Genomic DNA, 26,597 nt, shown 5'->3' on the forward strand with positions numbered 1-26,597 from the left:
GGGAAATGTGATCCAAACTCCCATCAGCAATATTTGCTAGAACTATTGAGAGGTTGTGAGAAGTTGAAGCATCTTCTCCCTCCCCCCTGCTCCCCCCCCCCCCCCCTCACACACACTGAGATCGCTTAACTAGTAAGGATGACAGCCTGGAGCAGCTACTGATCATTTTGCAACCAGAAACAGAAAACCCTCCTGAGAGTTAAACCAGTACAGAAGGCAGAACAAAAGGCAGAAAAAACAAACACACATTCTTCATACATCACTTGATCACCAAGATCCATGTTTCTAAAGCTCTTTAATTAATTAATTCATCAATAAAAGTTCCTTTTTTTAAAGCTAGTTTGAAGTGAGCTTTTTGTTATTTATAACCAAGATGTTCAGATAAGCATGGATATTATTTCTCTGTATACCTTTGAATTGGTGAAGTTTTATTATATACACCTAGCACCAAATGCCTAGCACTCTATGCAGTCTAGTAGATGCTCAAGGAATATCAGCTGATGCTGAATGAAGACAAATGCTGCCCCGCATGTCATTCTTGGACATGTCTTTTTACAGTCTTATACCTCTTCATTAGAATAGTCTTCCCCATCAGTGTCCCATCATCAGTGGATTTCAGTCAGAAGGACTAGATGAAAATGGTTACTATTTAAGTTCTTGATATTTCTTGCCGCCATAGCCAATCAGTTACAGCATTTGTCCTCCAAATGCCAAATCCTAAGTAGTGTTTCTTTCTCCATCTCCCTGGCACCAGAGTAATGAGAACACCCCAACTGAATCAGTGTAATAGCCTCCTGATGGATCTCCATGTCTCCAGACTCTTCTCCAACCCATTTAACACGATATAATAAGCAACATCTATCTAGTCATGGTTTCTGACTGTGATCGTTACCCAAATTATTGATTAAAATTAAAATCTCCACATCTGTGAAGTAAGCACAGTAATATTAACAAGTACTTACATTAATTTTAGTGCTAGCTTTATACTTGGTGCTTTATCTAATTTAATCTTTTACTTTAAAAATTTAAGATATATATATATATATATATATATATATATATATACTGATTTCAGAGAAGAAGGGAGAGGTAGAGAGAGATAGAAACATCAATGATGTGAGAGAATCATTGAAAGGCTGCCTCCTGTTCATCCCATACTGGGGATCGAGCCCACAACCTGGACATGTGCCCTGACAAGGGGCAGGGGAAGAAGCGGGGAATCAAACTGTGACCTCCTGGTTCATAGGTCGACCCTCAACCACTGAGCCATGCTGGCTGGGCAATAATTTGAGGTACTTTTAAAAGTAAAGAACCCAAAGTTTAGAGAGCTTAAATAACTGAACTAAAGTCACATAGTTAGCTGATGACTGAGATTATATTCAAACCCGGGTGCGTGACTTCAAAGTCTTTGCTTAATTTCCTTGCCATTACCTATTGCATCCCTCACCTACATAATTGTTGTATTTTTTGAGCTAGAAGATATACTAAATATGACCCTTTTAACTTGGAGAAATTGATAACAGTGTCACAAAAGCTGATTAAAGAAAATGCCCCAACACCCTGCTGCAGATATTCCACATACTGTTGTTTTCACAGGTTTGCAATTTTGTGAAAAGTAACACATGAGAAAGTTTGCTCTCAGAACTGTGGGATGTGGCCTTTAGGCCAAAATGCCTGCTCTCAAATTCAGACCGTGTCTCTGCCCACCAGGCATGTGTCTATGCATATGAAATCCAGAGAAGGTTACTCTAATAGACTAAATTGGGATGCTTTCCAAGGACTCAAAGTCATGGGACAACACATCTTAGACAGCCTAATTTGATTTGATTTGGCATAGCTAAAATGTTTTGTTTTTTTTCATTCAATATGAGTTTACATTCTCATATATTGGTGAGACTGAGCAGATCTAGCTATGTATTGCTATTATTCGCTTCCTGCCCAGTTAAGAAGAAAAAACTCACAAAGCAACAATTCCTTCTTCACAGAAAAAGCTATATTTATTTCTTAAAATACCTGATTTTTGGAAGTTCAGGGAGAAAACCTGTAATGGCTCTTTGAAAATCTCATTTCATGATGTGAGTGTAAGGCATGTTTCTTATCATGGAGAAGGGATTACTGGTGCAGACAAACTCAACAGGATTCTTTATATTCTGACTTAAAAACTCTGGCTAGAGTCCACCATTATTGATTCCTCAGAAGGCAGAGAGTGCTAAGTATTATTAAACTTGGATGGAGATGAATTCAGAAGTGGATACAAAGTCAAAGATTACAAGTGCCCAGCGGACTCTGGAAAGGGTCTTGGGCAAAGGAGATTCTGAAATGAGTTTCAAATATGTCATGATTTCCATCGAGATAGTAGCCAAGATGGATGAGAGAGAAAAAAAAAGGAATCCTGGGATCATGTTGATATCTGCTTTCTCTGGTCCCCTTGGAGATGAAGTTTCTGAGGTCTCTCACGTGCAGAATCAGACACCTCTGTCTGATGGTACCGATCCATACACCCTCTAAACTGGGCTGCGAGCGTGGGCTCTGGGCTCATGCCATCTGTACTTGAGTCTCAGCTTCGTGTATTCCTTTAATGAATTCGTGCAAGTGGCTCAGTCTCCTTTATTTACCAAACACTTGCCTAGCAGTTACTCTGATCCAGGCACTGTTTGAAACTCTTCAGACTCTTATAACAGCCCCCAAAGATTGTTATCATTTCCAGTTTACAAATCAACTTGGTCATAGAGAAAGTAAATTTCCCGAGATAGAGGGTGACAGGGCTAATGGGAGCCCGCAGTCAGCCCAGGCAGTTTGGCCTGGAGTCCAAGCTCTTTACCACCATGCGGAACTGTGGCACACAGTCATTCTTCCTCAGGGCCGCGTGAGGCTTACTGTGCGGATGCACACAAGACGCCCTACGATAATAAGCACGCAGCCACAGTCAGTGTGCGGGGTCTGGACTTACTCTGTTGAGGTAAAGCCACATGTCTGCTAGGCCCAGGGTGCCAGCGAGCTTTTTCAAACAGTCCATCCAACTGGCCCTGTCCGCACACGTGGACTTCTGCTTTAGTTTTCCCGTTGACATTTCTGTTTCCAATGGGACGGTGACCCAGGCCTGACCTCCAGTGCATTTGGCTGGGCTTCAGACTGTTTTTGTCCTTGGAATCAGGTGTGCATGGTCACAGGTCTGATGTTCCAGGTTTAGCTACGCTTCACTTTCACTTGTTGATTTACCCCTGCATGTCCTTGAGCAGGTTTATATTATTCCAGGTGTAACTACATAGGAAGGTTTTCGGTGACCTGAAGTAGCCTGGTAAATTAGAAAAGAAATAAAGGTCAAGAGTCCCAGACCCGGGTTTGAATCCCAGCCTCAGCAGTGTGTTCTTGGGAAAGCCAGTTACCTGCTTTGGGACTTGGTTTTCTCATTGGTAATGACAGGAATAAGAATTTCTATTCTCCGGGTCATGGTTGGGAATTAAACATGATATCGTATGTGGATGGTGAATATATCTAGCACTGTGATCAACAAATTTCCATTCTCTCACCTTCTAAAAGTAAAGAGGAACTCAAGTCTGGAAAAATAAGTTAACCTTTGCATCAGACAATACACTCAGGTTCTCATACTGCTATAGACTGGGATTGCTGAGCAATGCTGGGACTCACCAAAGCTGAGGGGTCATGCATGGCTTACATCACTTTTGAGTACTTGCAACTAAAATATTTAGAAACCGTTACACTCCATATGTTTGTTCATTTATCTATGTATATGCGTTCTCAATGTTTATACTTACAATGCTATTGTTTGCTTTGTTTTGATAAGATGCCCAGTTGTTTGTGCTTGGGAATCCTAAGAAACAAATTGTTCAAAAGAAGTCCAAGTAAACAAAACATAGCATAAATGCCACAGAACACAATCATGGATTTCATCAGGGCTGAGAGCACGGTGAGAGTAATGGAATCATAGAGTTTTCCAGTGATGCCCAAGAAAGAGCCTGGGTCACAATTCACTGCTGGCAGGGGGCAGGGGAGGGGGTGTTCAGTAACGGAAGTCATGCAAAACTGAGCAGGAACCTCTGAGCTTTACTTGTTGCCATTAATCTGAAAATAGCTACTTACTAATTTACAGTCATTTTTTTGGTGATATTTAAAGAAAGTGGAGAGACAATCTAATCACTGAGACTGGAGACTGGCACAACTCCATGTGCAATTGGTTTAGTGAGTGTGTCTGACTATTCTTTATGTACTTCGTTCTTTGTACAAGATATTTCTTAATTATGCAGAAACAGATAAACATGCTTTATTGAAGCTGGCCTTGCATGAACTGAGAAGGAAAAATGATCAGTGGCATTTAATCTGAATTGCAAATACAGTAATTCCTCAAGTTGGTCTACATTCTTTTATAACTAAGATTGTGAGTTCTCGGTTCAAGTGCCAAAAAATTGAGGTGAATAGTCTGATCTTGGTCAAATTAGGATCTATTGAATGGAATTTATGAAATCTTTGTTATAGTTACTGCATTTTCAGGATGATATTGCAACTATAGGTATTTTATAAAAGTTAAGTTTTCTGTCCATTTCCTTACCAATTTGAAACATGTGCATCAGGTTCAAATCTCAAGTCTTGAGTAAAAGTATCAGGAGAGGTCCTTGTATTTTTATCATAAAGACATTTCCTGCAGAGACTTTTTCAGTCTCTGGACCCAAACAGGGAGACAGGAAGACCAGGGGAAGATAATGAAGCTCATTATGTGATATCCATTCAAACATATTAGTATTAACATATTTTAATACTAGGAATTCTCTTCTATGAGGGTACCTCAACTCTCTGGCATTCTTTGCTACAATTCAGCTTTGTCTTTAAAGGCTCCTAAGCAAATAGGGGCCAGCTGTGAATTAAAGGAAGGACCAGAGCCCGGATGGAAGCTGGGCTGCTTCTGACAGTCCTGATCTTGTTGTGGGTGGTTCTCCTTCCCAAATGTTTCTTCTAGATGATCACAAAGAAAACTAAACAATGAATTAGAGGATGTCTCTCAAAGGCTCTGCTAGTATTAAAAGACATTATTAGAGTTAAGTCTTGGAATAGAATCAAATATAGTTTGTGTCTTGTCCACAGAGCTCTTCCATTGTCTCTTCATGTGTGGGGTAAAGCCATCGAGACAAGTTCTTAGTGACGGGGAGGAAGTTACACACACACACACACACACACACACACACACACACACTTACGTGCGTGTATGCATGCCTACCGATAAAGATACAAATGGTTTGCTTCTTACAAAACACTTGGACAGATTAAGTCCCCCGGGTTAATGTCTCTTCCCTTAAGCTTGGTATTTCATCATTTTCTACGTAAAAAATACAGTTTCACATTCTCCCTGTGCCCTACATTACTTTCCAATATTGAATGATATGAAAAGTCAAGCAACATTCAGTTAACCCACATCTCTAAATTGTCCACAGGGATTGAGCACCTCCTCTCAAAGTGCCCCACAACACAGAGCATTCTCGTGACGCTGATTGGGAAGGGGAGAATATTGCAGACAAAAAGAATAGCAAGTTTTAAAATGGAGTCAAGAAAGCAAAGCACAAAAATGTACAGTTCAAGGTAAAGAGGAACGCTGACGTTAGTTAGACAAATGGTACACTAAAGGTCATGATGGATTTTTGTAAGCCTTGCAAAAGAGTCTGGAAAGCCATGAAATGCTTCATTAACTGAAAAAAATGTCAAGCACATTTGTACTGAGACTTAGTTTACTAAAGAGTTGTGTAGTCATTGATGCATTCCAACCTGGGCTGTTTTGATCAGGTGGTCATTTGTTGAGAGAGGGGCTGGTGACACAGATAATGAAGATCTGGACACTCCAGAGCAGTGCTGTCAGTAACCATCTGTCACATACCTATTGAGGACTTGAAATAAGGCTCCTGCAAAGAATGGTAATTGCCTTAAGAGCAGTGGATAGTGAAGGAAAAACAGAGATAGCTGTGTTGGGGATTAAATGCTAAGAAATATGGCAGAACTCCCAAATACATTGTGCAAATCCAGAGCAATATTACGAAGTCCAGTGCCACAGGCACACCAAATCTACAAAGTAAATGTGTCAAAGTTCAGAGGCATATTCCAGCACAATTTGGCAAGAGTTAAGAAGCAGGGCAGGCTTGTAGAAGAGTCAGAAAAAGTCTTTTGGAACTGATTCATTAAAGCAGAGTTGTTTTAGAATCACAAGTTGTACTCCCATAGTTTTATATTTATTGATCTTAAAGGAGAAACAGACTGAAGTAAACACCCTTTTACCTATAGGGGAATGAACTAACCAAGAGGAAAACAAACTAGAAGATACTTTGAGTGTCTTAATCTACAAGTGCTGGCTGTCCACTAGTAAATATTTCCCACCCCCAAATGAGCACCATTTATAAATGAATATGAGTCCAGAACTATAAGGGGAATATATGTGTATATGTATGTGTGTGTGTGTGTGTGTATTCCAGTTTACATTCAATATTATTTTCAGCATAGTAGTTAAACAATAATGTACTCTACAAAGTGTTCCCCTGATGTTTCCAATACCCACCTGACAACCTACTAGGTATTACATTATTGACTATATTTCCAATGTTGCACTTTACATCCCTATGACTATTTTGTAACTACTTCTCAACTCCTTCACCTTTTCACCCAGTCCCCCAACTACCTTCCCCTCTGGCATCCATCAGTCTGTTCTCTGTATTATGAGTCTGTTTCTGTTTTATTTGTTTATATTGTTTTTTAGATTCCACATATAAGTGAAATCATGTGGTATTTGTCTTTCTCTGACTGGCTTATTTCACTTAGCATGATACCTCTAGGTCCATCTGTGCAGTGGCAAATGATAAAATTTTATTTTTTAAGGCCTAGTAATATTTCATTATGTACATGTACCACGGCTTTTTAAATCGCCTTGTCTATTGATGGGCACTTGGGTTGCTTCCATAGCTTTGCTATTATAAATAGCACTGCAATAAACATAGGAGTGCATATATTCTTTCAAATTAGTGTTCTGGGTTTCTTCAGATATATACCCAGAGGTGGAATTGCTGGGTCATAAGGCAGTTCCCTTTTTAATTTTTTGAGGATCCTCCATACTGTTTTCCATAATGGCTGCACCAATCTGCATTCCCAACAACAGTGCACGAGGATTCCTTTTTCTCCATATCCTTGCCAACATTTGTTATTTGTGGATTTATTGATAAAAGCCATTCTGATGGGTGTGAGGTGATATCTTATTGTGGTTTTAAGTTGCATTTTTATGAGGGGTTCCTTTTAAATAAGTACTGGTGTTTTTGCCTGTAGACCTAGCCTCTGAAATATTTCAGGCAACTGATCAGGAAGAATTGAGGTAGGCCTGTAGAACTAATTCCTTCTCCTCATTGAGTCATAAGTTCCTCATAAGCAAACTATGGGAGTGGGTTTGTTAAACTTTCAGGAGGAAAAAGGAGCACGTTCTATCAGCAATCGGGTACTTTCAGACAAAATCAGATAAAAACACATTAGAAAGTCAAATCTGCTAGAGATATATTTTAGAGTGGGATTCTGTTTCACAGAGAGCTAAAACTGATATAAATTTCTTAATCATATCACTTTTAGACATAATACCTGATAATAGATTCCAGCATTTCCTGCTGTTTTTAAATGTATTCTTTTCAATATAACCATAAAACTAAATGTTAACCATCTATTTCATGCTTACTTTCACCTTTGCCCTAATTATAATGTTTCTTATCCTGACTTTTAATCATTGATTTATGTATTTTATATTTTTATTTTTCACTCATTTTTAAATAATAAGAGAAAGTGGTAAAAAAAATTCAAATAATTTTATAACACCACTGCTCAGGATAAATTTAGAAATACTGCATGACCTATAAGAAGAGATAGTAGAAAACGAGTGTTTTCCAGTTGCATACAAATCCCTAAATCTGGTCTAGGAAAGGTCATGTTAGGGTGTCGGTACATAGTTTACAAAACCACAGACGTGTTAAAAAGCAATATATCAACCTCTTCTGTTCTCTGTACTTCAATATATTTTGACTTTTAGTTTAGATTTCTAAGACATTTGTATGTGGCAGGAATTAAGAGACAGAGGATAGCTACGCAATCAGGAATTGGGACCATAGGGGAGGGAAGAAATAAAACCAGGGAACACAACAAGATGGAGTGACTAAGGCACCTCAACTGGGCAGGGAAGGAAGGGTGCACATGAGGGGCATGAACTTTAACACTCCGGTGTGGGGTGAATTTCCCGCCAAAATATAAGATGGCTCTGTCTTTTGGTTTTGTTCCATCCACCAAAAGGGTGGATTACAAACAAATATTTGGTAATACGCAGTTACAATCGGCCCGAGTTTACACGTTTCCCGCACTCCACCGCAAATCTATATGAACCGAGTTAAAGACGGCTCCCGCGGAGTACGCGCAGTTCACGCGAGCCGACTTAACTCGTTTCCCCCACTCCAAGTGTTAAAATCCTATCTAATAAAGAGGTGATATGCAAATTGACCATCACTCCAACACACAAGATGGCCGCCCCCATGTGGTCAAAGATGGCCAGCAGGGGAGGGCAGTTGGGGGTGACCAGGCCAGCAGGGGAGGGCAGTTAGGGGCAATCGGGCTGACAGGGGAGCAGTTAGGCATTGATCAGGCTGGCAGGGGAGTGGTTAGGGGGTGATCAGGCAGGCAGGCAGGTGAGCAGTTGGGAGCCAGCAGTCATGGATTGTGAGAGGGATGTCTGAATGCCTGTTTAGGCCTGATCCAGGTGGGCCTCTAGTGTATGGATATTGCTAAGACAGGCAGCGTGCAGATAACCAATCAAAAGGCAGTAAGGCTTATAAACCAATCCCAGGATGTTGCTAAGGCAGAATTCTTTAAAAAGACCAATCAGGAGCTAGCACGACTCTATCCACCCCCTAAATTAAAAAGTGCACACTTCCTCTTCAGCTCTCTCTTCTCCCAGCATGCAATGGGTTCCTGAGGTTTCTGTGGCAGGGGAGCACATCCCTGTGCCCATGTGACTTATGGCCATGTGGGACTCTACCCATGGACTAATAAACTTTAATTCACATGGATGCTTTCAATAAACTTTGGTTCTGCTAACCGTTTTTGTCTGTGACTTCATTCTTCAATTTTGAGAGACACCAAATTTGGACTCAACTCCCGACATTTTGGTTTCAGGGAGACAAACCAGGGGACCTTCAGTAGGGGATGTATGGGTTAAAAGAGGTGGCGATTGATTGGGCAGCACTGGTAAAGGAGCAGGGAAGAATAACAAGGATTACTGAACACCACCTGGATACTTAAAGATGCACCTAATTACCTCACTTATTCCACACAGCAGCCCCTTCACTCATCACAGAAATGCACCTTCAATGTGCCAGGCATTGTGCTTGGTAGAGACAAGGCTGGACAAGACCAAACCAGTTTCCACCCTTGTGAAACTCACATCTAGTATAGACAACAAACAAAGAAGTAAATAGACAAACAAATTACAAATTAGGATAGGCACCATGGAGGAAACAAGTGAGTTGAAGTAGCAAATAATACGAGGAAACTACTTCCTATAGGAAGATCCAGAAAGACTATTTTTGAGAAAGTAACCACAGGAAGACAACCCAAGAAATAAATAGAGCGGTCCATGTAGGAAACAGAAAAAGAGCAGGATGGCATGTGCAAAGGCCCTGGGATGAGAGAGATACTATGTCTAGTGAGTAATGAATGGGGTGGGGGCTAGATTAAAAGTGGAAAGATCATTAGGAGGCTGTTGGTGTAGCTGAGAGATGAGATTTGCCAGATTTAGAATAGGAGTATTAGAGATAAAGAGAAGTGAACACTATTACTGAATATATATTGGAGGCAGAGTTATATTTCCTGGTGGTACTTGCCCATATACTTATTAATATCGCCTGCATAACAGTTGAGAAACAGCCTAAAAATTGGGAAATAAACTAAAACTCCTATAGTAAGTAACTTCCTGATGGGTTGTGAATGCTGCCTTCCTCAATCCCTGTCCACTGCATCACACTCCCTGGCTTTATTAATTCAAAATCAATGTTGGTTTTATAGAGTTCTAAAAGTGAAAGCTTTTGGCAGTCTAATGATTTTGAATTATAATTTGCTTTATTAACCAGGACAGCTTATTGATTTTCATTTCGTAAATTCCTAGCTTCATTTCATCTGAAAGAGGCACCCAATCCGAAAAGCTCTCCAGATACATTTCTTCTGTCCAAAATGTCAACACGCTTTTGCATTTCTTCCAGAAAAGTGCTGTGTTATCACCAGCAATGAAAAAGTTTGCATTGGCTAATGCAGGAGTCTGTAGCAACTCTGAACCATACGCTGCTCTTACCATAAATCTCAACTGGGTTACTTGAGTGACCAACCTGCTTTGTCAGCTTTGCTAAAATTATGCCTGGACCTGCCCATATTTAAAGTGGCCCCAGGGCTAGGAATCTTCCACCTCGCCAAGTAAACCAACACATGGAAAAGGGTTGGAGTCAAAAGCTGAGCTGGAAATTACCCTGCCCTTTCTAAACTCAGAACTTCTGTAGTTAATTTCTTCCCTTTCATTCTGTTTACTGTTGAGACTCTGGGGTGTATGCTAGTGAGGCTCGCCAGGGCTTCCATGTCTCCTTTTTCTTGGCTCATGGCAGGATTGTACTTCCTCACGCTCTGTGATTGGGAAGGCACACCACTTGTTCTAGAAGTATCTAGGAGCTGCTGGACAACTCCCCCTGCCCCCTGCCTCCTGCTCCTGACTGCTGTACAACCTGGTCTTAAAGAAGCATGATCATCAGAAAGGGAGGAGGTGTGATACAAGTGGACCTGGTTTTAATCATTCTTCGCACCTTACTCCCTCTCTCAGCCTTCTTTTGTTCAGCTGTAAAGGAGACAATAGCAGAGTTTGATATAACAATGTAGTATGCCAAGTGCTGAACAGAATGCCAAACGATAGATGATGTTCAATGAGAATAGGTGGTTTTGTGATGGATAACGATAAATATACTAAAAGTCTAGACAGCGATTCTCAACCTGTGGGTCGAGACCCCCTTGGCGGTGGAATGACCCTTTCACAGGGGTCACCTAAAACCATCCTGCATATCAGATATTTACATTATGATTCATAACAGTAGCAACATTACAGTTATGAAGTAGCAACGAAAATAATTTTATGGTTGGGTCACAACATGAGGAACTATATTTAAAGGGCCAGAAGGTTGAGAACCACTGGTAGGATATGCTATGAGGCAGAATGGAATCTGAAGAGACTACAGAAATGAGAAAAAAATTGTCATTGATCCCTTCTCACTTCCCTTTTCTTCTCTCCCTGCACACTTCTTCCTCGACCCGGGCAGAGCTGCCCGTCCCTAAGTGTACCTGACGCTGTCCCTCCTCTCCCCACTCCTCTGTCACAGCCGCTCCCAGGAAAGCATGTCTCACTCATGAAAATAGCTGCATTCTAACAGGATTTAAGTGAAAGGACTAAAGCACCAACATAATGCATATGTTTAAATATTGTAGACACTCTTTGTCAATTTTTAAAAATGTCACTTCTCTTTCCCCTTTGCACCATATGTATTCACATTTTTCTCTGATTCCTGCACCCAAGTAACACACAATCAAGAGGAGGAAAGAGAAACAGAGAAGAAAGGAGGGAGGGAGGCAAGGAGGGAATGAAGGAAGAAAGGAAGGGAAAGAAAAATTCCTATTAAGAAAAACAATTCTAAAATCAGGTAGAGATACTTACCTTTCTCTGAATGACCTGATGGTGTTCTAGCAGCAGAGATTGGGAGGTCTTGGAGTTATTCTGTCCTTGTCCTTTTTCTCAGTAAGTACAAGGTGGGGCAACAGTAAGTTTACAAGTTGTGAATTTGCAGAACAAGAGTTTAGTCTTGTATTGCTATTTATTTATTTATTATTTTCCATATCAACAACTGCAAACCTACTTTTGCCCACCTTGTATAGAAGAGATGGAAAAACTTTTTATAACACTTCTTATAACATCACTAGAAATTGGTCATTTATTCCCAAAGCAGAACCTCCTGCTTGAAAGAGTTTTAGCCCTATTTGATTTTGTCATTTATTCATGGGTAGAATTATTACAGAAACATATTTTAGGACCACTAATCTCATCACTAATGGAATTGTACTTTTGTTCTTTGAACAACTAACCATATATCTAATGTAAACCAAAGGGACAAAAGAATTTCCTCATACTTAGTCTAGGATTGGTCTTAGCTGAACTTTTGCTGCTTATGCCTTGTCAGGTAGCCATTTTCATCCTCACCTGAGAACTAGTAGGACCTCTACTAGTTTTGGCAGATATCTCCCTCATGGGAGAGGGTTCATTTTTTATATAGTTGCAGAGTCTGGAATGTAAAATTAAAATTATTAAGTACATAGTGTTATCAAATGGATCATATCAATGCAGTCCCTCTAATTCCTATAATTATTAGCATATAGAGATATACCCTAAGTAATTATAGGCATTTACATTTAGGTTTCATTGTGAAACAATTTCTAGAAATTGATTTGTTCAACTGTGTACCAGATGAGTAATAAATAACTGGGTGCTGGCAAAATCTCCCACCGTGACTGTGAAAATGCAGCAAGAGTGTTGATACAAAAATAACTTTAGAAATATGTTGAAACGTTCACTATTTTTCCAAAAACAATTGCATCACTTCCTAGAAACATAAGTACATGGCTTTTCAACCATTGTGTGTGTGTGTTTTTTATATAAAGTATGGGAGGAGTCTTTAAATAGAGTGATGAAATGAAAAAGTAGTCAATGGAATTTTACTAGCACAACCTAGAAGTCAGGATCAGATCAACAATATATGCACGAGAAACAAACACTGAACAATGTTCTGTGTGAGCCCTTGACCCCACTGTGAGCCCGGACTTCTGCCTGCCCTCCATGGCCCACCCCTTAGATCAACCTCCTCCTGACAATCTCACCCCGGGACCAATCCCCAGCCAGAGCCCAGGCCCCCTTGGCCCCTGTGTGGCCCTGGTGCCACCTGTCAGGGTCATGGCTTGCGAGCCACCTGCCCTGCTGGAGCTGGTGGCTGCCGTGAGGGACGTGGGCAGCCAGCTGCAGAGGCTGACCCAGGCCCTGGAGCAGGACCAGCGGGAGCGCCAAGCCCTGGGAATGGGGCTGACCCAGCTGGTGGAGGCTGCCCAGGGCCTGGGGCAGCTGAGTGAGATTGTGAAGAGACTGGCAGAGGTCGCCTGGCCCCCCAGCACACCTGCCCCAACCACCACCAACCCAGAGGAGGAAGAGAGGCCTCTCCAGGGAGACGTGTGACCCTCTCTGGGACTTGAGGGGTGTGAGACACTCCCAACCAAAAAAGGAAAACCAAAGTATGAAATTAAAAAAAAAATTTTAATTTGGAAGCCACCAAAGCACAAACTGGAATTACACCATATGTATTCACATTTTTCTCTGATTCCTGCACCCAAGTAACACACAATCAAGAGGATTTCATTCACTGGACTGGACATCAGAGGGACTATGAGAGGCAGTTGACCTGAAACCCAAGATGATACTTTTATTAGCAGATAAAGCAGATTCTTATGCCTTTTGTATATTTGGTTCCCCAACTTATGGTATTCTTATGCTCTTTTGTAAATTTGTCTTTATATAGGCACAACATCCTATCTAATAATAGACAAAAAGGGTAATTGACCGTACCTTCACTACATCTCCCATTGCTAATCAGTACAATATGCAAATTAACCGCCAACAAATATGGCGGTTAATTTGCATACGTAGGCGCCCAGCGGCTATCAGAGCCTGCAATCAGAGCTGAGAGGTCCCCTGCCCAAGCCTGATGCCTCGGTCAGACGCACTTAGGCCTGAACATGGGCGGAGCTGTGATAGTGGGGAGCAGAGGCGTAGCCGCTGATGATAGTAGCTGTGGGTCCTCTACCCAGGCCTAATGCCTTGGTCAGAGGCATTAAGCCTGGGCAGGGGCGGAGCCGGCAATCGCGGGGGGCTGTTGGTCCTCTGCCCAGGCCTAACACCTTGGCCAGAGGCATTAGGCCTGGGCAGCGGTGGAGCTGGCAATGGCGGAGAGCTGGGGGTCTCCTGCCCAGGCCTAATGCCTTTGCCAGTGGCGTTAGGCCTGGGCAGGGGAGGAGCCTGCGATTGTGGGGAGCAGGGGGTCCCTTCCCATGGTATTAGGCCTGGGCAGGGGCGGAGTGGGAGATCGCGGAGAGCTGAGGGTCCCCTACCCAGGCCTAATGCCCCGGCCAGAGGCGTTAGGTCTGGGCAGGGGTGGTTCCAACAATCGGGGGTAGCAGGGATGGAGCTGGTGATGGTGGGAGCTGGGGGTCCCTTGCCCAGGCCTAAGGCCTTGGCCAGAGGCGTTAGGCCTGTGCAGGGGCAGAGCCAGTGATTGTGGGGAGCAGGGAGGGAGCTGGCGATAGTGGGGAGCAGGGGCAGAGCCAGCGATCATGGGGAGCAGGGGCTGAGCCAATGATTGAGGGAGCTGGAGGTCCCCTGCCCAGGGCTAATGACTAGGCCAGACGCGTTAGGCCTGGGCAGGGGCCAAGCCAGCAATTGGTGTGAACTACAGAGGAAACACCTTTTCTGACTGCTCATTGGCTTAGCTCCCTGTATGCCACTGGTAATATTCTTAGTAACTTGGATAATAAGAATCCAAATAGGTGATCTAGGGTTTTTCACCACACTCCTGGAGAAAAAAAGGAAGGTCCGCTGCTGGAGGGTTAAGAAATGTCATATCCTGTCCTAGCCGTTTTTGCTCAGTGGATAATGCCCACTACTGGGTCTGGGTTCAATTCTGACTAAGGGCATGTACCTAGGTTGCAGGCTCCTCCCTGGCCTGGGTCCAGGTCAGGGCTCATGCAGGAAGCAACCAATCAAAGTGTTCCTCTCACTTTGATGTTTCTCTCTGTCTTTCCCTTTCTCTTCCACATTCTCTAAAAATCAATGGAAACATATCCTCAGGTGAGGATAAAAAAAGAAAGAAAGAAAGAGAAAGAAAGAAAGAAAGAAAGAAAGAAAGAAAGAAAGAAAGAAAGAAAGAAAGAAAGAAAGAAAGAAACTAATGTCATATCCTATGAAAGACACTTCTTGAAAATGCCTAAAGAAAGTTGTCATTTTTTCGTGGTAAAGGGACTGGAGTCCGTGTTGATGAAAACACCTTGGTGGCTGCGGTGACTGGCAGTGGCTGCAACAGCGGGGTGATGGGGCTGGTGCCTTCCCTGATCAGCCTGGTCACCTCCCACAAAGGGAGGCCAGACTGCGGCTTAGGCCCGCTCCCCAAGGGGAGCAGGGAGCAGGTAGTAGGACATCCCCTAGGGCTCCCAGTATGTGATAGGGGCAAGCTGGGCTGAGGGACCCCCCCTTCCAGTGCACAAATTTTTGTGAACTGGGCCTCTAGTTGTAAATAAAAGTCCCAAATAAGCAAGCCTGACTTAAGAAGGCAATAACTGGACCACCACTTCCATCTGTGTTCAGGAGTACCATCACATACCTGTGTGAATGCCCTCTTGTTCAAATAACTTTAAACATCCTTAATCATCCTTTTTCAAATGGGTAGCATCTGGGTCCCTTCAGATTTCACCCATTAGATGAGTTTATTGCTGAGATTTAAAAACTACCAGAAAAGAAATCTGAGTGTTCAAAGCAGTAAAATCAACCTGTGTTCATAATGGAAGTGTAAGAATTCCTAAAACCTCTTGCCCAACATAAATAGAGCAATTTGGTTTTCATCAAATTTGATTATCGTCCCCACCACTTGCTTTATGAAATGTGTACTGTTTGTTTATTTATTTGTAGGAAAAACTTGCAGCTATTTCAGCACTGGGAATCTGACCACTTTCGAGTTATCTTTCTTAATTGGAGCCAAGGGTTGTGTGCATCACTGAGATTTTTTATTCAGTCCATAAACCTGTTAAATTCCAGAAGCTATATCATGTTAGATCTTATGATTTTGGAGTTTAGGTTTGGCTTCCTCCCTAGATCAACCAACCTTTCTGTAATGGATTGAATTGTGTTCCTCAGCCCAAACCAAATTAATATGTTGAATTCCTAACCCCCAGGACCACACATTGTAACTTTTGAAAACAGGGTCTTTGCAGATGCAATCAATTAAGATGAGGTCATACTAGAGTTGAGTGGGCCCCTAAACCAGCATGACTGGTGTTCTTATAAAAAGGGGACATTTGGACAGGAGAGAATACTATGTGGGATGATGTGACTTGCCTAACAAGCCAATGAATGCCAAAGATTGTGAACCTCTAGAAGCTAGGATTCTGCTAAGTTGGGAAACAAAATGGGACCCACAAATTCAAGCTACTCCTTAGAAAATAGAAATGGAGGTAGTGATGTCAGGGGAAGAACAGCAGTCAGCTACTGGATTGAGTGATGTCTTTTCTAGTTCTAGGAGAATAGGAACTAGATCAGTGGTTCTCAACCTTCCTAATGCCACGACCCTTTAATACAGTTCCTCATGTTGTGGTGACCCCCAATTTCATTGTTACAAATTGAACATAATTAAAGCATAGTGACTAATCACAAAAACAATATGTAATTATATATGTGTTTTACGATTGTCTTAGGCGACCCCTGTGAAAGGGTCGTTTGAGCCCCAAAGGGGTCACGACCCACAGCTTGAGAACCGCTGAACTAGGTGAACTTCCTCCACTGCAGCTACACTCCCAACTTCCAGCTCTCTGGGCCACATTTGACAAATGTAGTTTTCAAGCTCTTGTGTGCATTACCAGGAGAGTATCTAAAACATAGATTCCTGGGCTCCAGCTCCAGGGTTTCTGATTCAGTAAGGTCCAGAGTGGGACCAAAGATTTTGCATTTCTGCCTATTGAAAATTATTCCTAAGTGATGCTAATGTTGCCAGTCCAGGCATGATACTTTGAGAACCACTACACTACATAAATGTTGTCAAGCCTCCCTGATGAAACAAATCACCTGGCAGGAACTTGTTTTTAAGAAATACAATATCCCGCCCTAGCCGGTTTAGGTCAGTGGATAGAGCGTCAGCCTGCGGACTGAAGGGTCCCAGGTTCGATTCTGGTCAAGGGCATGTACCTTGGTTGCAGGCACATCCCCAGTAGGGGGCGTGCAGGAGGCAGCTGATCGATGTTTCTCATAGATGTTTCTAACTTTCTATCTCTCTCCCTTCCTCTCTGTAAAAAATCATTAAAATATTTTAAAAAAAAGAAATACAAAATCCCAGGTTCCCTGCCAGATTTTTTCTGGCTCATGACCTCCAGGGAAAATACCAGGATTTTCTATTTTTACAAACGTTGTGTGATTAATATGATTAGGCAAGTTTGGGAAATGCTGCATCAAATCTCCATGAGTTTCATTTTAGCATCTGTCATTTTCCCACTTACCAACTGGTAGGTTTTGCAATATGGTATAGTTGTGTGATAAGTTAAGAGTAGCACAACCCTTGGGTTCTGTAACCCTAATATGCTGGCCCTATACCGACCAAAAAACCCCACTCTTCATTTCATGAACAGGTTCTCTGGGAAACAGTCTTAATACCAACTGGTCCCAGTCATCCAACTCAGTCCAGAGACCATCCTGAAACAGGCTCAGATGACCTAGCCTTCACTGGCAGCTCTCCTTCTTTTCAGCTCTTTCTTATCTCAGCCCACTTCCTGCTCTGAATATTAATGGAGGCTCTAACCTCAGGCTTTTTCCTCTTTAACTTTGCAAGCTCTTGCATGTAGGTTATGCTCTAGGAAGTTTTATTTCAAAATCACCTCATATTTTGGCAGAAATAGTCTTGCTGGCACCTGCAGAGGAAATCCCATTGGTTCAGCAGCTGGCTGATAATAATGCAAGTTAACCCTTTAAAGGATAGTTGGAGATTTGCAAAGAACTGGTAGTAAAACTGCTTGGGGCTCTTATACCATGTGCTGCTTTGGCATACACATAATTCCTGTCTCTCAGATCCAAATTCCAACCACTTATAATTGAGGCGTTCTGTAAATGACTTTTTTTTGGGATCATATTTTACCTCAGGGAACTTATAGTGGTTTTAAAATAATAGCATCATGCATGTCATCTTTATCCTTTGCAGCAAATCTATAAGGTAGGCTTCACTCTCTTTTATAAATAAGGACACGGAGGCTAAGTGAGATTAAATATAGAAATTTTCAAGGTCACTCTCAGTGGCCTGTGACATTCTTTCTCAGTTTTGTCTGCTACATACACCTGTGGGTGGAAGGTTGAAATTCAGCTCCCATGCCAAGATAAGAAATGACATCATTGACTAAAAGACACGTTATTTTATACACAGGAATATATTTATCTCTTTTATTTTTTTTCTAAGAGCAATCATCCCATAATCAACAGATATTTACAGTTGTTTTCTTCAAGAAGTCTAAGAAGACTCTCTTATATGCTCAAATTTAAAGGCTGACCAAAATGGCACAACATCAAAGAGGAGAAATAAATAGAAAGCCAACTCTTGACCCTTACTTATAGTGTATCCGCCTAGTCGTCTTACACAGCACGTATGGAGACTGCAGTCAGGTCACTTGCACTTTCCATCAAGTTTTTATTGAGCACTTTCTATGTGCTTAGCACTGTGCTGGACTCTACGGGTACAAGATATATACAAAGCATGGGTCCTGCCCACAAGGAGCTTACAATATGGTTAAGTATTAAAAAACAATGATGACAAAGCTCTTAAAATACACATTGTACAAATCATTTTTATATAAAAAAGCATTTCAGATAATAAAAACAAAAGAAAGCCTTAGGACAAAAATGAAATGGAAAACGCGTTTATCCATGGGATGAGCCTAGAGATCATTTGAATTGACAAAAAAATTCAGTAAAAAGCCTGAATTAATGGAAAATATGAGCACAATGTTTTAAACGAGCAATTAAATATTTTAGTATTCATAGTACCTGAAAGTATATCAACCAAGGTATATTTTTTACAGCTCTTTAAGGTACCTCGATAATTACAATCATCTTAATAACAGATCCCTTTGGAATGTGCTTCCAACTACTGAGGATGTTGATAAATTTTGTTCCCTTAAGTAGTATATATGGTTCCTTATAACCTGGATTTCATCATTTATTTAATTTTTAAAAGTCATTCTTATAGACAGTAAAACTGTGGATACATTCAACTTCGTCTAAATTTTTAAATATTTTACAGACCAAAGTCCACTTATTAACTATAAGACACATATACATATCCTATATAATAAAGAACTAATATGCTAATTAGACCAGATGGCAGAACAACCCTCTGGAACGACCTTCCAGAACAACCAGTGGGCAAGGAGCAGGGCTACGGGGCCATGAGGCCAGGGTTGTCCCACCCTCTGCAGGGCGATCAATGGGGGAGGGGGTGCTCTGCAGAGGGTGGTGGCAGCTGGGAGTGTGAGGGCCAAGCCCCTTGCATGAATTTCGTGCATTGAGCCTCTGGTCCTAATATATAAAAAGCAAGGGGCCATCACGACCAAAAGAACCAGACAGACGACTGAACAGCAGGCTGCGTGGGGCAACAAGGCCGGCAGGGGGATTAGTGAGGGACGACCAATGACTGAACAGCAGGCTGCTTGGGGAGCCCAGGCTGGCGGGGGGGGGGGGGGCAGTTGGGGGTGACCAGGCCAGCAGGGGGGTAGTTGGGGGTGAACAGGCCAGCAGGGGGGGCAGTTGGGGGCAACCAGGCTAGCAGAGGGGGGCAGTTGGGAGCAACCAGGCTGGCAGCAGGGGAAGTTGGGGGCAACCAGGCTGGCCGGGCGGCAGTTGGGTGTGACCAGGTCAGCAGGGGGGCAGTGAGGGTGACCAGGTCGGTGGGGGGAGCAGTTGGGAGCAACCAGGCTGGCCAGGGGGGGGTAGTTGGGGGTGAACAGGCTGGCAGGGGGGGCAGTGAGGGGCGACCAGGCTGGCAGGGGGGGCAATTAGGGGTGATCAGGCAGGCAGACAGGTGAGCAGTTAGGACCCAGCAGTCCTGGATTGTGAGAGGGATGTCCGACTGCCAATTGTGAGAGGGATGTCCGACGCCCCAACTTCCCCCCTGCCAGCCCGGCAGTCGGACATCCCCCGAGGGGTCCCGGATTGGAGAGGGTGCAGGCTGGGCTGAGGTGACCCCCACCCCCCTGTGCATGAATCTCATGCACTGGGCCTCTAGTTTACATATAAAAGATAATGATTAATTTTCTCTTCCTTCTTTGAGAGAATTTGGACAAAATATAACTTCTGATGGAAGCTCAATCTTCTAACCCTAACTTTTCCTGTTTTTGTTTGATCTCTCTCTGGGTCTAAGATCTTGGCATGGCTTGGCATGCCTCTGCATATTACTCTGGCAAAACCTCTCTTGGGAGCAGCACAGCTGGGATTTGTTTGTTTTGTTTCACACTGGGCTGCAGTGGTGCTGAATTAAAGCACTGATTCTGCAATAAGGTGGAGGTGGGAGTAGGCAGTAGTTCATTTCTTCCAATGTAGAAGTCATACGTCAAAATTACCCCTATATATTATATGTAGTCAAGAGCCAGGTCTGTACAGTCCACTTATAAAGCATCTTAATACCGCATATTTGTTTTACATATGGATCCCATAGAGCTTTACAGTAATTACTAGAACTACAATAAAACTTAGATCAAGCACCATTTCTCACATGTAATTTTTTAAAGAGTTCCTAAGAAATTTATCTCATTTTGAGGTTTAATTCTATCCTCACTATAACGTATTATATAGTTATGAGGATCTGTGTTTACTGAAGACAATAAAGAAAATAAAGATGAGAGCATTTGTTAAAAAATAATTGTGTTACTGAATCATGATTCAGAATATTTGATGTTATAGAGCTTATTATTTTGGGTGAATTAGTATGAAATGGATATTTTTCTGTGGATTAAAAAGTATTGAAACTATTTTATACTGACATATGCTGTCTCTATATCAGGTTTCAAACTTATTGGACAAAGATCATTCCTAATTCAGAAATATCTTTACCAAATAGTCAGTCACTCTTTTTCAAATGTTTCCAATCATTTTGTTACTTGATTACTTTCACATATAGAGTCTCAATAAACATTATTTCAATCTGCCTGTGATTATTCTGCCTGTATGTAGCGTTCTTAAATCAAGAAAGTTTAATATGGAAATTCCCAAGTTGGAAACATGGAAACAAAGGGCTTTATATCACATTTGATGAAATTTTCAACGGCTGATCTTGTACATACGTTGTTCCTTTTTTGAGAATTTACCAAATAAATAGCATCTTTCTTGGTGTCAAGTACTGCACTAGTGCTAAGAAAGCTATAAAGAAAATCTGATTAAAGAGTCCTGACCATCACTAAATACAATTTTGCCACAGGAAAAAGACATACATAGTGAAAATATTTACGGAATAACACAATACTCTTCAAAATGAGCACTATATGACTTCAGAGTCGTGGATAGAGGTAAGAGGAGAACAGAGATACTCAAATTATTCAAGGCTGAAGGTCAAGGTGAGATTTGAACATGTGAGAGACGAGTAGGTTTTGCATGGGCAAAAATAATCATGAGGTATTATAAACAAGAATAAGAGCCAGGGATCTGAAGTTTATTCTGTTCATGACATTTAAACCCACACAGTAAAGAAGCCAGTTTATAGTTGAAATTGAGAACTCATATCATATAGTTGGAGATAAGTCTGGATAAAGAATTAATCACAGTTAGCTCTTACAGAGTACCTTTTGTGTTACACCCACTTTACATACATTATCACAGTAACCTCACAGGTACTATTAGCTTTGGTTTATAGATTAAGTCACTGAGACTGCATGAGGTTAATTAACTTTCTCAAGGTCACAGAGCTAGTGAGTGGAACAGCTAGATTTAAATCCAAGTTTGATTCCAAAAACCCATGCTTATGTTACTACATCACATTGTCTTATAAATAGAATGTCATTGTAGCAAATCTCACATCTTGCTGGGCTATTGGGACAACCTGGAATCAAAATACTTGAGCTTGGATTTGATTTCCTATATTAGTCATGCAACATTGGACAAGCCCTCTGTAAACTTTACCCTTTTTTGTAAAAATAAAATAATAAATAGATGACAGCTAGACAGCCACAAAGATAAATGATGGACAGATAGATGTAACAGAAGCATGGGCCTTCTTATTATTGGATAATTCCACTTGATCAATAAAATGTGTTGAGTTAAATCTGAATCAAGGGATTGTGTACATCATCTGATTTGTGATAGTTATATAAAGTCATTTCAAATACAGGTTTGAATGAAAATAATTGCAGTTTATAACTAATTCACAGCTGGTTCAACTATTTAAGAGAAATGACTCAACTATTTTTGGCTTAATTTAGTTGGCAGAAATGACGATGGAGTCATAGTATAAGCTCCCATGACTCCTGATACTATATTATCATCTCTTCCCCAAATGTTCTTGTAGGTGACAGCATGGCCCTTACTTAGCACAGTTCCTAAAGAAGAGACACAATAAATTAAATTAAAGAGAAGAGGAAAGGAAAGGAGGAAGAGAGGACAGGGAAGACAAGAGATAAAAAGACTGGTTGAACTTATAGGAAGGTAAGATCATATTATATGATGCAAAGTATTTTTTAAAATTCTATAGTTCAGATAAAATGGGTTTTTTCCTTTCATAAAAAGTCACAAATTTTGATATGTGATAACTGTGTTACTTATTAATATTGCCCTTTTTATGCTATTAGAGAATAAATTTTAAGAAATCCTGAATTAATAGTGGTGAACTGAAGGCTGTGCTTGGATGTCTATTGCTTTTACTCGATGGTTAATCATCTAGCCTCATTATTGTTTTCTATGACACTTCAAGAGAGCCCTTCATCATGCCTTTTAGTCTTCAAAGACAGAGAAATGAGAATTAAATTGATTCCAGAGTCACTAAGTGGCAGATAACCAGAATATTGACGTAGGGACTTTGAGTTCCAAGCTTAACCCAGAAGGACATAACTCCAAAACATTAGTCACACATTTTGCATAAATAACTTTTGTCATAGTATAGTCCTGCCTTCAATTAACATACTTTTCTATCTCATTTAATTTATGTCCTACTAATTGAATTCTGCCCTCAATATGTTGATTTTACATTGTCAAAAGTGTATACTGATTTTTCAAACTCATATTGTAAAACCAAAACAACCACAAAATGTAAAGGTGTTTACATGGGTCGAAATTCAGTTAAAGGTTTGAAATTGGGAACAAACTCCTGGAAGATGGTTTGTTTTTTTTTTTCACTTTTTCGCCAATCATCATCTATGTAACCCTGCCCAATTTCTTAAAGACATATTCAAAATCCAGCTCAAGAAGTCAATTTAACGCTCAGAGGCAGGAATAAACCTATTCTCAGTGGGTATTACTGACAAGAAAAAAAATTAAAGTAAAAAAAGATGAAAATTAAGAAACAATCCAAATCAAAATATAAAATTCTCCTCAGGTGGGAAGAAAAACACAAATTTGGGGAAGCAGGAATTGTAAGAAAAAGTCCATCTTTGTTCTTTCATGATCTGTTAGAATAGAGAGAGAAAGATGTAATAAGCATAAACAGGGTTTGTTTATTTATTTATTTATTTATTTATTTATTTATTTATTTATTTTTATTTTTATTTTTATGGTATGAGGCAGGGGTGGGGAACCTTTTTTTCTTTGAGGGCCATTGAGATATTTATAACATCATTCATGGGCCATACAAAATTATCAACTTAAAATTTAGCCTGCTATATTTGATCAAACATTTAATCAACTCACCCCTAATGCAGGGCCAGACGAAATGTTCTCATAGGTTTTTATATGGCCCACAGGCCAGATGCTACCCACCCCTGGGAGGAGTAAGATATAAGTAAGCAACATAAATATCTTAGACATTAAAACATTCTGGTTTGAAGTAATTACATGTGTGTTTTTGAAATAAAAGCTATTTAAATAACTCTGGATTTTGAACCACTTAAGCCTCTGGATTATTTAATTATGCTAAGTATATGCTTTTTCTGAGTAATTTTTCTGGTTTCCAAGTAATTCAGAAGAATAATTAAATCACGAAGCTATATCAATTATAGACACATCAAATGGCAAAATAATCTTACCATACAAATAACCCTAACCAGGATATAACTGTACCCTAAAAATGTATAAGGAGGAATGCAAATTGAAATAGACATGATCTGCAATTTTTGTCCTATCAAACCAACAAAGTAGTGTGTGTGTGTGTTTTAAGATATACAGAGCTGGTTAAGGTAAAGCAAAGCAGAAACTCTCATTCATTGCTGAAGAAATTTTAAATCTCTAGAATTCTTTTAGAAAGAAGTCAGACTATATGCATCTTTAAAGAATATTAACCAAAGGACTTATATGCAAGCATATAGGCCTAACCAATGGACACAGACAACAGGGGGGTGAGGGCCTGAGTGGGGGGGATGGGGGGTAATGTGGGGATGAGGACACATATGTAATAACTTAATCAATAAAGAAATTAAAAAATAAAGAATATTACAATTTTGCATATTATTTATTCTTTAAAGTAAACTTATGGTAAAAAACAACAGCAACCAAATATATTTTTAAAAACCTCTGCATTTTAATTTTGGGTTATGATGGTCTATTCAACATGGTGCCAATTTGAACACAGATTATGGTTAAGTAAGCTATAGTATATCCTTTTAATAGACTATTAATGAATATTAAAATTACTTTAAAGTAATTTGTAAATAATCTAGGGAATGCTTATTTTATGTTAAATGAAATATAATAGGATGCAATAATGCATATGTAATATTATCATAAATATGTAAAACAAAATCAAGAAAAGTGCAGAGGAAAAATAAGAGAAAAATATACTAACATGATGGTGGAGTTTTCTTGAGTAGTGGAAGTAAAGTTTAATAAGCTGCCTTTTCTTTCTAATGTCCTTTATTTTCCAAAGTTTCTGTAGATAGCCTCGCTTATTTTTTATGATGAGGGGAAAGTATATTAAGATTTACTCTAAAAAAATAAAAAATGAAATTAGAGTACATTTATCGATAAAGAGATGGAAGTTGGATATTTTCATTCTTTTTTGAAAATATATATTTTTATTCATTTCAGAGAGGAAAGGAGAGGGAGAGAGAGAGAGATAGAAACATCAATGATGAGAGAGCATCATTGGTTGATTGCCTCTTGCATGCCCCATGCTGGGAATCGAGGCTCAACCCAGTCATATGCTCTGATGGGGAATCGAACCATAACCTCATAGGTCAATGCTCAGTCACTGAGTCACACCAGCCAGGCTGGATGTCTCCCTTCTAGTCCCTTCATTTGTTTTTCAGGGGAATCTGTGTGTAGAGTAAAACGGGGCTAGGTTATGTGTATCATATGTACATATTTAGGGAAAGGATATAGGACCATAAAGGTGAGCTGAGAAAAATGTTATTGGCCTTGTGACTTATAAGCTATGTTTCAGGATCAATTAGCTTATTCTTATCCTTCAGGAATTGTTACATACTATATCTCTATTGAAAAAGACATTTAAATCTTCTGAAGAACAAAAGTGATTGTCTTTCAATTACCCCAACTGTGGGAGAACTAATGGCCAAAGAAACTGACCTACTTGAATGTCCACATCCATAACAACTTATACTGAGTAGAGGAGTTATGGTACCCAGCCTTAGACAGGAAATGAATAAAATGAACATGCTAACTTTTCATTAAAATGAAGAATTCAACTTATGCAAAAAGTGAAGTATGGAACTTTTCACATAATCTCATTAAAACAAAAACAATCCCACAATGCCAGAAGGCTATTCATGTAATTAACCCTACAGGTAACAACAGAAATATTGAAAAGAGGTGTTTGAGGGAGGAAAGTCAAGTGCTCAGAATTTAAAATGAGCAACTGTGCATCCTATTAGGCATTATGTTCTGTTTTCTGGAGGGTTTATTGAATTATATGCTTTATACAAAACAGATCTAATCAGAAGGGCAAGCAAGAGTGTGCTAGAGAACACACCGAGTCCTGCTCTAATTAAAACAGGGGTAGCTTAGACTTAAAATACTCTCCAAAACTATTTTTACTATGAAACATCAGTGACATGCAGGCTCTTTCAGGGCATGAAAATTGATCAGTCACATGATCAGACTGGACCCAGTTTCAGAAAGTTCTCAGTTGAAGGAAATCTAAGTGAATAACAACAACAGCTCCTCTAAGGAATCTAGTCCTCCTTAATCAGATAAATGTGCTTAACTTCCATTTTATCCTTAGAGCTATTCTGCCTTCCTAACACAAACTCAGAGCAAGGGGATGGGGGAAGTCTATGCTGTCAATCCAGGTGGTTTCCGAATCTCACCTTCCCAAATGGTCACTCCACATCGATGTTGAGGAGCACTGGTGAGGTAAGGAGGTGGAGCTGGATGCATACTTGTTTTTGTGGTTCCTGATCTGTAAACAGACAGAGATGTCAGTGGACAGAATTCTTTTTTTTAAAATATATTTTTATTGATTTTTTACAGAGAGGAAGGGAGAGGGATAGAGAGTTAGAAACATCGATGAGAGAGAAACATCGATCAGCTGCCACCTGCACACTCCCTACTGGGGATGTGCCCA

The 26,597-nt window shown here is 40.5% G+C and overlaps 2 protein-coding genes and 1 pseudogene across 4 annotated transcripts in view; 1 reads left to right on the forward strand and 2 right to left on the reverse strand.

Annotated features, from left to right (window-relative positions):
- The window catches only part of LOC102418593, a 4,616-nt pseudogene extending 1,165 nt beyond the window's left edge, over window positions 1–3,451 (reverse strand).
- Window positions 1–26,597, reverse strand: part of PTGER3 (prostaglandin E receptor 3) — a 104,494-nt gene that overhangs the window by 3,856 nt on the left and 74,041 nt on the right. Inside the window, exons 3-4 of one of the 3 annotated variants that reach the window (XM_006098880.3) lie at window positions 26,341–26,432; window positions 21,554–23,529 (exon numbers count right to left, since the gene is read on the reverse strand). In XM_006098880.3, coding sequence (XP_006098942.1) covers window positions 23,523–23,529; window positions 26,341–26,432 — 99 coding nt within the window. In that variant the 3' untranslated portion in view covers window positions 21,554–23,522. Of the gene's footprint in view, window positions 1–21,553; window positions 23,530–26,340; window positions 26,433–26,597 lie in introns of those variants that run through there. The other 2 variants (XM_023762552.1, XM_023762554.1) reach the window with 2 other exon arrangements.
- LOC102416902 (soluble scavenger receptor cysteine-rich domain-containing protein SSC5D-like) lies at window positions 12,936–13,368 on the forward strand. Its single transcript, XM_006098882.3, has one exon. It carries the CDS (start codon window positions 13,046–13,048, stop codon window positions 13,319–13,321), a length of 276 nt encoding a protein of 91 aa, XP_006098944.3. The 5' UTR covers window positions 12,936–13,045; the 3' UTR covers window positions 13,322–13,368.

This window comes from Myotis lucifugus, unplaced genomic scaffold, assembly GCF_000147115.1.
Source record: "Myotis lucifugus unplaced genomic scaffold, Myoluc2.0 scaffold_251, whole genome shotgun sequence".
Lineage (NCBI taxonomy): Eukaryota > Metazoa > Chordata > Mammalia > Chiroptera > Vespertilionidae > Myotis > Myotis lucifugus.

Bases quoted from the DNA above. Each gene is read 5' to 3' on its own strand.
- LOC102416902 (XM_006098882.3), top strand. From the start codon at position 13,046: ATGGCTTGCGAGCCACCTGCCCTGCTGGAGCTGGTGGCTGCCGTGAGG.